The 12166-nt window shown below is 36.7% G+C and overlaps 1 protein-coding gene across 1 annotated transcript in view; it reads right to left on the minus strand.

The window, feature by feature from the left end:
* Nucleotides 1-6763: 6763 nt before the first annotated feature.
* TINAG (tubulointerstitial nephritis antigen) overlaps nt 6764-12166 on the minus strand; it is a 39853-nt gene continuing 34450 nt past the window's right edge. The window contains exons 10-11 of the mRNA XM_015859252.3: nt 8008-8053; nt 6764-6979 (exon numbers count right to left, since the gene is read on the minus strand). Of these exons, the coding sequence (XP_015714738.2) occupies nt 6869-6979; nt 8008-8053 (157 nt within the window). The 3' untranslated portion in view covers nt 6764-6868. The remainder of the gene's footprint in view (nt 6980-8007; nt 8054-12166) is intronic.

The following is a 12166-nucleotide window of genomic DNA, read 5'->3' on the forward strand; positions in this document are numbered from 1 at the left end:
ATATAATTACTACAACATCTTTCTCACAGACACATAACATTGTTGTTATAACAGAGACAAAACCGAAATGACATTTAGTCTGACCCAGTCCAGACGTCCTTTTGTTCTCAGGTTTCAAGATTTTCAATTTATATTCCTAATCAAGCATTCTGAACGTTGAAGGACAGACATCTCAGTGAATCATTTGGTGGTTTTTGGCAAAATCTTCTTTCATTAATTATGTTGAATATTTCAAAAGTATGAATTGCCAGAGCTTGGTGTAAGATAAAAAGGAAGCTCCTAATGTCTAATACTAAAATGTATATTAAAAGAGAGCTTCTCTTTACTAGAGTTTCTAGTAATAGTAATAGTAATTAATAGCAATAGTAATAGTAATAGTAATAGTAATAGTGATAGTAATAGTAATAGTAATAGTAATAGTCTCGTGCGGGTTGGAAGGGACCTTAGAGATCATCGAGTCCAACCCCCGGGATTCGAGCCTCTATGTAGCAAAGTGGCACTTCTACCACTTGAGCCACAGGGGGGATTTGAACACTGGGCCCCGGTGTTTGCAAGGTGGCATTCCTACCACTGCGCCACCGGGGCACACTTTTCTGGACTCTTATAGGCTACAATATTTTTTCTACTTTATTCAAGTAGGAATAATGAGAAGAAATGTTAAACTGGTTGACAGCAGAATAGTTCAGACCTATGTTACAATCATTACACAAAGCAAAAGTGCTGCTACTGGCAGATTAAAACCTGAGATGTACCTTCGCACTGTGAGGTACCAAAATGACTATTTTCTTCAATACATGGGAAACCAAAGCACAAAAAAATGCGGAAACTTCCACTGTCTGACACGTATACCACAGACAAAGAGCAAGTCAACATTTTTTCAGGTTGAGAATCAGATTATATATTTAGCTTCTAAGCTGAAATCTAACTCAGCTTGCCTTCTGATTCCAGCTGTCACAGGATAATTTTATTACAATGAGAATATAACGAAATTCCCAGCTGTGATCATTACATTTCTACAGGAAAACATGAACAAGATATGACTGTGGTGATTTTAAAAGATCTTTTCTATTCCAGAAAGTGGTCTTCCACTAAGTGATTTCAAGGCCTCCTAATAAGCATGTGTCACCGCAAATTGTTCCTGGGGAAAGGGTGAAGTGACACTACTCAAAATAAGGGTATACAAATTCTAGAGAATTTGGCATATTTGTTAGGAAATATTGTCTATTTTTCATTCAGATACTTTAATGAGTAAGAAATACGTATTTGTATTAAAAATGTGCACATAATTATTAGATAGTTTCACAACCTGGAAACTAACCAAGTATTTTATATTCCTGAACTCCAGTGATGGGTGAGTTTCAGAATAACTTTACCATTTGAAAAAGGGATTGCAAAGATCACACAGCTGTAGAATAATGGTATGAAATATGTGTCCTGAAGTTCTTGAAACACCAAAAAGACTCCACCTAATTATTTATTAATTTATGATTTATTTTAATCTCATGATCCCCTGATATATGACTTACAAATATTTAACTGCAGGATTTAACAACAGTTCTTTTAAAGAATGCAGTGTGTTTCTTTTACTTTGAAACCTGATGATGAATCTTCATTAAAACTAGATAGAGTGCACAGTCAAGATAAGTAAAGACCAGCAGAACAGTGTCATTACAAATGATGTACATCTAAAGAGACTAAAGAATGAGAGGCATTCATTCTTTCAACTCCATTCAGCTCAGAGAAAATTACAACCAGAATGGATAAATTGTCAATGAAACTTACTGCCCTCCTAAAAACTGAAATCCCAGCTTGAAAATGAGCCTGTGCCTCTCTAGAGTATAGAGAGAATGAAAATGTAGCTATAAATAATATTTGGAACAATTTTGCTGTGTTGAAATGTTTGCTGATATTCTATAAGTCTATTTCATCCCTTTTGAAGAACTTTCTATACCTTTTTATGATAAGGAACTATTTGGAAAAGAGAAAGAGGGAAATAGGGAGAGAAGAGGGGGGAGAACAGGGAGGGAAGGAAGGGTGACCCTGCTTGAACAGAGGTTGGGTTAGATGGACCCACAGGTCTCTTTTAGCACCATCATTCTGTGATGTGAAAACAAGACCCAACTACCTGCCATTTTCTGCAATGGAACACCTTGGTTCAGGTGGATCAGAGAGATATGAGCAATGAACTCATTTAACTAGTTGATCTTGAAGTAAACCTTCAAAAGCCTCTGCCATCAATACAAGAATCTGTATGTACATTCGAACACAAAATTTTGTAACTTTAAATCATGCTCTTAATTGATAAATCAACTGAAAAACAGATATCAATTTGTTCACATCAAAATACAAAGCACAATGTAAAGTACAAAACAGAAAAAGTGTGGATCACATGGTACTGCTGGTATATGAAGGATTACATGACTTTGTCAGACAGAATCTCTTATATCTTTATTCCAGGCACTATTTTTTGTGCAAAGACTCTCTTTAAGATAAATGAAATATTGATTTTAGGTTCAAGCTAGACTCCATTAAGATGCTCTTAAAAAGTCACATTGTGTCTGCAAAGAGTGAAGTTTTATGAACATAAATCAGCTTTCTAATACTCATAAGTGAGCTTTTCATAAGCACCCAAAATAATTCACCCAACCTCTCTGTGCATCAATAGAACTTGACTGGCTGCCTTCCTAACCACTTTCAGAAGACCTTCCCTGCATGTCTACTATTGAATGTATCACTGATGAATACGTTATACTAGAGACAGACAGTTTCTTTCTGAAAGAGCAGTAGAAATAGCAATCAATAACTTACAGAGGCCTTTTGTGTGTGTTGAAAGCGGACGGCTTAAAAGCATGTTTGAATAAAGAAAGAGCTTCTAGCCAATGCACCACATGGTTTGGAATGCCTCTAAATCTACTATCTTCTAAATCTACTAGATCTATCTATCTACACTGACAGATGCATCTTTAAACTTCAAAAGGTCTTTTAACAGAACGAACCTGGATCTTAGACTGGTGCTAGAACCACGAAATGGTGGGCAGCACAGCTTACATCTCAAAGGGGCACTCTAGCCAGGGCTGCATTGTCCTTCATCCTGTTCTGTTTGTGTGATCATCAGATCTGGAAACCAAACTAACGGAATGAAAAAGTTGATTGCTTGCTTATCTTACTCTCCAAATAGTCCAAAATTTTCCTGCATCTCTGGTATTTCTCTCCAATAGCCTAATCAAGAGAGAGGTGATAACAGGTAGGCAGGTATTGTTATTATTATTGCTAAGCACCGCACAGTCATTTGTTCTACCTGTCCCAGCTGAAACTAAGGCAGCTGGTCATACCAAGGGAGGTATAATGAAACACAAAGCCTGGCAACTAGTACTATATGTGTGTTTGACAGCTACTTCATTATTAAAACAGAATCTGAAAAGGTAGATGGCATCAAAGCTGCTGTTATGCTCATTTACATTCTATTGCTCCCTGCAGTTGTCACTTGTGAGGTCTGTCCACTGAGAAAATTTGGTGCCCAGGTAATAGGTTATTTTTTTGTTACCCTGCTCTTCTGGAGTAAACTCTAACAGCCACTCTGAAACTGCATAGAAACTTATGGGAACTCAGTTATAAGCATACACAGATGGCTTACCTTCATCTATACTTCAATATCAAATTTACTGTCAAAAACATGAGCATGTTTGTAATAACAAGGGTAATACACAAATGAAAATGCACTGAGAAGCAGCACCCCAAGAGGAAGCAGAGAAGAATCAGAACAGTGAATGAAAAATCCACTTCAAAAATTGCTAATTATTGAAATGCCATCTGTTCCTCTGAACTTCACTCAAAAGCAGAGTTTTCCAGTGTAATGGAACAGTTAATTCTTCACAGTTCAGACAGATGAGCGACTCATTATGATTTTTCTCATTCTATCTGGGATTTTTTCCTGGATGAATCATTGTGAAATTATTTACCTTGAAAACACCGCACAGGCAGCCTCCCCCGTGGTGCTGTAGTATTTCTTTGTGTAGGACTGTTGTTTGCATCTTGGCAGGGTCCACCCACTGGACTCCAAACACATATTTTTTTAAAATCCTGCTGCTCTGCTTCAATGTAACTGCATTTATCTCCTGTCAGAACCCATTTTGATTTTGGATACAACCAGCAAGGAAATAAAAGGGAAATGGGGGTGATTTCCAAGCCAACCTGGGTGGAGTAAAGACATCAAGTTCTAATAAAAACATACTCTTGCTTTGGGCTTTCTCAGAGCTTGGCCTGGACTTGCTAAAAAATGTGCAAACAGATCCTGAAAATTTGTTTCAGAAAGAACTGAAACCCAAGAAATGTTCTGATTCTGAGGCAAAATATAACTAGTTTTTGCTTCCCATCCTGGATGAAAACAGAAAAAAAAGTTAAATCACTTTCCTCTTTCCTTCCATCTTTTCTGCCTATCCCCTAATGTCAAGGCTTTCACAAACCTCAGCAAATTTTATTCTCTTGAGATCAGGTAGTTTTAATTTGGTTTTCCATAGGCTGTGTATCACGACAAATAGAAAAATACATGTGCAGGTTGTAAAAGCTCATTTGCCCTGTTTGCATGAGGGTCTTGGTGAGCAGACTTGCACTGACTGACAGTAGACCTTTATGCTCTTAATGGCAGAAAGCACACACCTCAAGCATCTTTTCAAAGAGCAAAGTAGTTCCCATAGATACTGTTAGATGCTATTTAAATTCCAGATACTGTAACATTTCCACATTAGCTTTATGATATTGAGAAAGCATAAAGAAGGTCTTGAGTTACGGACTCCCTAGAGCACCAAAAATTAACCCCCGAATAAGGGTAAAATGGTATAACTTTACAAGAGTTGCTTTCCCATGATGGGGTTTGTTTCATGTGCTTTTGGTGTTTCTTTCAAGTCAGGATGACCATTTGAGCAGATAAAGAACTAGAGAACTAGTTTTGAGCTCTCTTACCACTAAAGGTGCTTAATATGACCGCCCAGATCCTGGACAGATCTTGCAAACACTGTAAGATATAGATCAGTGCAAAACAATTTGAAACTGAATTAAGCCCAACCCACAGTGCATATGTTTTTGCAGTACTGTTCAATGCAGAGACAAGTCCTACTCTTTTGAAACTTTGAATTTTATGGAATCAATACACACCAAGCATTTGGACGTAGCCATGTTGGTAGCTCAGTGCATTTTCCTTGCATGTACTGAAATATCTCAACAAACCTAGAAAGGTTACTTCTTCTTTCAAAGCACTTAGCTCTTCTAAAACTTCTTGTATTATAATTTGCTACAGATTTCAAGTGCTGGAAGTTTTTGTGTCTAAATTCAGTTTATCATATGACACTAGAAGCCATGCAAGAGATTGTTCTGCAGCAATATGATACATTTTTATAATAGCTCTTTCAGTAGTGAACCACTATAAGTCAAGAACCTAGATTAGTTCAAGAAACATAAACTTAGAGGCAAGGACATCTGTTGTATATAACAACATTAACTGTTCTTGAAGGAAAAGCTATTATGCACCTATGCTGATGATAATAGAAGTCTAGTTCTTCATTTTCTAGAAATGAAAGAATGAGAAATAGTCTATTAAAGACAAAGAAATCCCACTGAAAATTCATTTACTGTAATTTAATGGCAGTATTTTCTCCCCATCTATTTAACTCGCCACAGTTGTTTCTTTTGTAGGTAATTTTAGGTCTGATGATTCAAGTTGGCAAGTGCCCTTTGAAATAATTGAAAAGTGACTAAGAGAGGCAGAAGGTATTTCATTTCTCCACATGCCAGTAGCAGCAATATCTCTATTTTAGAAAATACTTAGGCCAAAGAGTTCTCAAGCCCATAGAGGTCTGTAGCAATGCTGATGAGAGGGGATGTGTGGTAGTAGGCAGTTTCTACAGACAGAAGTAGCTGAGGGAGTGTTAGGACTGGAAAGGCCTCTAACTACTAATTACTTGCTGGTAAATGGTTTGAGCTATGTCTGGGCTACAAGGATGGCAGTGGGAACAAATACCAGAATGTCTTTTCTGATCTTACCTGTAGGGCAAAATAAATATCCTTCGGGAATGATAAAGGAACTGGCACTTTTCTGCTCCTGGGTAAAACCATAAGTGGAAGGCAAGCAGGAATTAAACTTGTCTAGATATCATTAGGGAAAAGTTATCTCCTTTTTAGTTTGTTTTTCATTCAATTAAACTATTTAGATTGCACATTTTTAATTGTGATTGTAGGAACAGGAATATGTTGTTTCATTAAAAGCAATTTTTATATTACATAAGATACATAAACTTTAGGAAACCTGCTAATAAAAAATTACTTTCTTGGAAGAGAAAATGATACACAATTTATGTATGCTAGAATTGGAGACAGTTGTTCTGTAACAGGATGAGACTTCTAGTTACATTAATTTGTACTTTTTTTTATCTACTATGACCATGAGCAATTCTGTGTGAAAAGCACATTACATTTCTAAAGGGATTTGTGACCACAGTACGTATCATAAAGAGATTAACACAACCAATATAACTCCATTTTTTTCAGGCACTGCTGAATCAGTCACGATTAATGCAACAAAACAGTGATGAGATGTAAATAATAGGAGACAGAACTTCCTGCTCTATGAGACATCAAGGTCGTCAGTAGTCTTGGAGACAATTTGCTCTTTGTATAGAGGAGTGTTTGAACTGGGTGGGACTGTACCACTTTTATGATAGCTGCAGTGTGTTCAAGTCAGGAACAAACCACAGCAGAAAGAAAGAAAACATAGGAGATGAATTTTGTATTTCTCTGGAAAGACTCAATGTACAACAGTGGAAGAACAGATACACAAAGAAGCATACAGTACAATACTTCAGGTAAAAGGCAGTGGTCATCCCAAAGTAGTTAAAATCAGCTTCTCAATATCGCATTCATTTTGTCCACGTAGAATCCTAAAATAGCCATTTTCTCCCCAATATTTTCCCCACGAATTTGCTGCAATCTAAATAAAAACAAAGGAGTGGGGGAAGGTTAGGTATTTTAAAATTCAAGTTGCAAATTTTAAAAGGTAATTGCTTATTATAGTTCAATAAAAAAGTTTCTCAGATTTAGTGAGAATCAAAATGCATATTTCTACTCATTAATTCCTTTTTGTTTTGATCAAAATTTTAGTTCCAAAGTCAGAGTTAATAATGGACTACTATTGCTATTAGGCTTTCTGATTTACTGACAAAGAAATTATTAGGTAATCTAAATATCACCTGGAGGAAATGGTAATTTAAATAATATTGGTCAAAATTCAAATTAATGTTAAACTGTTAACACTAGTTTGATAACATTAATATGTAAACATACACTAAAGAGACACAAGAAATGAAAAACTGGGTTTTAATAAATCAGGCTTCATTCAGGTTGTTATTGATATTCTGGGAAATTCAGCTTCTAATGAAGTCAGAAACCTTAGATGTCAGTAGAACCAACAACCACAGGCCCTGCCATCAGCTATACGAACACCAAATTACCTTCTGCTGAGTACCAGAATAATGGTATGAGCTGTAAATCTCAACCAAAATGATAAATCTGACTGACTTTAAATTGCTGAAGGCTACATTTAATTTTTTTGCTGACACCTGGAAGACATTTTGCAATGCTGTTTAAATAAATAGCTTGTCTTCTCAGAATGCTTTCCCAAATAATATTGACTGATATTGTTTAGTTTCATTTTCAGACATCAAAAAGAAGTTTTCATGGGAAATCTGAAAAAGAGTTGTAGGAGAAAACACAGATATGGGTATAAGCAGATCAGATCAAGTAGGCTTTGAAATTGAAGAATATCATGCTGTAGTTCAAGGGTCAAGAGGATAAAACTTTGCCAGAAAGGGGATAGAATTGTGCAGGAGACTGAAAGGTGAATGGAAAACAACAGCAACAGCAGATACTAAAAGAGGAAATGAAAGAAGGTTTTTTAAAAAATAATCTGTATTGTAGACATGTTGGCTCCTTCTTCAAAACAGAGTACTAAAGACTCACCCAGAACTTCTGTTTTTGTCCATTTTTGCCAGGTACATATCCCCACCTGTTACAAGAGATGGTACAAATGAGGCATTTGATCACATTTTGCTGCTTTAAACAAGCAACCAGAAAAGCTAAGGATAGTTGTCCTCGTACCAGGGATGAAACAGCATGACTAATTGATGCCTCCACTGATGAAAATAAAGACATTTGTTCTCTTAGACACAAGTCAAATTGCCAGCAGGGACCAGAAAAACTTCTGAGCACAAGTGTGCCTTTAGTTTCTCATTGCAATGATCTAATGTTTTCACTGACAGAATCCCTCCTCTGGAGAGCTTGCCAGCTGAACTAATAGAACTGTGTAGGAGTATTTGAATTAACACGAACTCATTTCAATTCAGCTTAAGATCTGTAGAAACTTTTTTTTTCAAGATCTCATCCAACATCTTTACAAATATAGCTGGTAAACTGGGACTAAAAGTGTTCCTGGCTGCAATCAGCTCAGATTGAATTGCTGACAACCTAATTTGGTTTGCTGCACAGAGAGGGAAATGACCTGTAAACCTGATATTTCTCTGACATCTTTCAGGACATGCTAAATGTCATGGCAATATCCATGAAACCACACAAAGACTGTCCCCTCCTCTGAGTGATGGATGTTTTGTAGTTGCAGCTGAATGACTCAGTGCTCTGAGATGATAAACATCACTTTGCATATGTATACGGTAGCAGAGGGCCCAAAGCCATTGACTGGGTATAGTTCGATTAGTCAATGCTACATTGCATGCCTTAGGTGGATGCGTATGTTTGCACATCTACTGTCTGCCTAAAGAACTCTGCTGGCTTTTTTGATTTACAAGGGGAATACTTGTTTAGTTACTGTTCACGGGCCATGATGCTGGCTGCCTGCTAAAGGGGACAAATAAAACGAAAACCAAAGGTGTGAACAATACAGTTTTTTCACAGTATAAATTAATCATAAAATGTAAAAAATTATTGCACCAGTATCTGCTGCAGTATGTGACCGACTGAAATAATTTGGCTGTATTTATGGTACTCCAACCACTTTGAAAGGCAATTAGCAAAAGTACAACAAGAAATCCCATGATGTGGATGGGAAAATCTGGATTTTCATATCATCTTTATAAAAAACAGCCACAGAGGCATCAGTTCTCCTGGGTTAACAGTAATGATCTGTGTGGAACAGCTAGCTGTACTTCTAGTCAAGAGGGAAAACAAAAAAGCAAAAAAAGAGACAAATTTAAAACCCCAGGTTCCAAATCTTTTTGAATAACAGTTGATATGAAGAGACACTGAGCAGGATAAGCTCACAGTTTTTCACTGTAGTACCATGACTGGGTCTGAACTGAGAAACTAGGGATCTTTCCAGCCTCATTTGAGCCCAGGACCTCAATGTCCTTCTCCTTGACAGAGACTCTGCAGGAAAGACATCCTGCAGCGTGTAACTGTCTCCTCATCTAACCACATGCTCTGCCTGTTGATTTTTGCTGTTTCAATTTCCTTCAAACTCCACTGGCTGTATGACTGCAGGTTAGAGGTAAAATCCCACTGTGGCAAGTCATATTGCTGTTTGTTTTCCAGACACTGCCAATCATGGGCTCAATACTATCAGAAAAGAAGTACAGAACAATTAGATTAAAATGTTCACTTTGGAAATAAAAGCTTTGTGACTGGCATACAGTGGAAGTCTGGATTACAGTTGTGATCCCAGCTGTAGATACTACTCACTCAATGCAAGAAATCATAGAAACAATAATGGTGATAATGACCACTTACTGTAATTGTTCTAAGAAAGTTCTCATGATGCTTTTTATTTGCACTACCATGTGAAAGTTTAGAGATTATTAATAATCATTATTTCTTTGCCAAATGTGCTTCTGATACAAGTAGTCATGACCATACATTTAAATATATATACATATATTCATTTAATCATATCCGATTGAGATTTACTTGTGGCCATTTTACTAAAAAATTACATCGGTTGCAGTTTGAAAGTCCAATACTTACATCAGTCTTATGGGCAGATGAAAATTTCTTTGTATTTATGTTCTTGTATTCCTACATTTAGTACATTGTCACTCTCATTTATCAGAGTGCTATGATGACCAGCTCTAAGTCCTGCATCTTAAATTTCTGCCACTAACGTTATTTTCTAAAAAATCCCAAATTGTATTCTTATGTATTGGTAGAAACATATTGATTCTCAGAAATGTTTCTAACTAGAAGAAAATTTAGACAACAAAATAGAAATGGGTCTTTTTTTTTTTTTTTTCCTAATCTTTGACAATAATGTAGCAATGAGTTTAATTTCCTGTATTTTATTCTACCTAATTGTGTACAAATAGCAGTACTTGATATATGCTTTCTATCCTACAGTTTAGAAAGAAGAGCTGCTTATTCAGTAATTCATACCCACATTGATTCACTTAAGTACACTAAATAAAACTAAAGTATACAATAGTGCCTCCAGTAGGTCAAGAGAAGGGACTGCTCTCCCTTATTGGTGCAGTCTGTCTAGTTATGGACACTCTCAAACAGGAAGGGCATGAACAGACTGGAGCAAAACCAGTAGTACCCCACTGAAGTGTTTGGATCTGGAGCATGGGATGTACAAGAGGCTGAGGGAAATGGCTCAGTAGAGCTTGCTCAGAGATGATCTTTTTGTTGTCTCCAGTTTTATAAAATAGAGGCACAGAGAAGACAGACAGACTCTTCTAAGGTATGCATAGCCAATAGACAGAAGTTCATGGTCATGGTTTTCAGCAAGAGTAGTTGTAATTGGACATCAACAAAATAAAGTATTTTACAACACGAGTCACTAGTAGAATGAGAGATTGTGGAATATCAGTCTTCAGATACACTCCAAGGTTATGGGATTCAGAAGCTCCAGGAACCTGAATGAAGTCTGTAACTGTTTCTTTGAGCCGGGGGATTGAACTGGATGAACTTCAGACGTCCTTTCGAGCCTAAACTACTTAATAATCTCAGCAACTGGACCTAAATTGGCCCTGCTTATCTGCCATTCCATGAAGTTATTTCGTATTCAGTATATAGATCTTCTGTAACAGTTGTATAGCACAGCAGGCTAAAGACTGTGATGAGGCAGGTGATTTTGTCAGTTTTTTAACAGCTGTAGTTAAAGAACAGATGATAATGTTGGTTCATTGTTTACTGTTCAAAACCAGTCTTGAGGTTAGTGCATGAATCAGGAGTAAGACTTAGCAGGAAAGGTGGAACAGACTAACTCCACAGATGCTCATCTTTAGTGGCAGCAAATGCAGCATGGAGCAGGACATTTTGACAAAGCTTTTTCCTAAATCTTGGCATGGTTGGTTCAGGCTCACTCTAAAGGCTGGCTGAGATTCACCAGTTCTCATTTCTCCCAGGCTAATGTGCTTCTCTCCATCTGAAAAGCACTGAGCTGTAAGGTAAACAGCTGCTGTTTTGTGAAATTCGCTAGATATATACTGTTCAGTGTTGCAGCATTTTGGGTCCTGTGCCAATTTGATTTGACATCTTGCCTGTGGGAATGCATATCAGCTCCTGCTAAGAGCATTTCTGGAGACTTCCTGGTTCATTCATATTTGTATAGCTTTTAAAGAAGAAGCAGTTATTTCCAAAAACACCTAAGTGAAAGCTATTTCTGCTGTAGTGCCTTTAGAAAAGGAGGAAGTATTTTCCAAAATAGATTTCTCAGCTTTCTAAATGAGTCTTCCCAGCAGAAATATTTCATTAAATCTTTTAAATTTCTCTTCTGTTTTCATGCCTATAATGTTATGCTTTGGTAGTTTCCATAATTTCAGTCTTACTGATAAAATAAATTCATTGCATATTATATCCCTTGGTTCTACCTATCACACCTTATGGCAAGCAAGCACAACTTCCACTTTAAGCTTAATTTAAGTTTAGTTTCCTCAGAGAAAAAGAATCCCTAAGTATCTTTTTTGCTATGAAGTCAAGTGTCTGCGGGTGAATTTCCTGAGTCATAAAAATTCATAATTTAAATGAATAATAAATTCAGCTTAATTTTAGCTGCTCTTTTACCTGCTGCCGTAAGTACTTCTGCTTGAAGTATGAACAAAAACCAACAGACAAATTTGTTAAAAAGAAACATAAAATATTCAGTAATCTGAAAAAAATAAAAGTCCAAGGG

Source organism: Coturnix japonica, chromosome 3 (assembly GCF_054131305.1).
Source record: "Coturnix japonica strain WE chromosome 3, WE-NBRP24, whole genome shotgun sequence".
Classification (NCBI taxonomy): domain Eukaryota; kingdom Metazoa; phylum Chordata; class Aves; order Galliformes; family Phasianidae; genus Coturnix; species Coturnix japonica.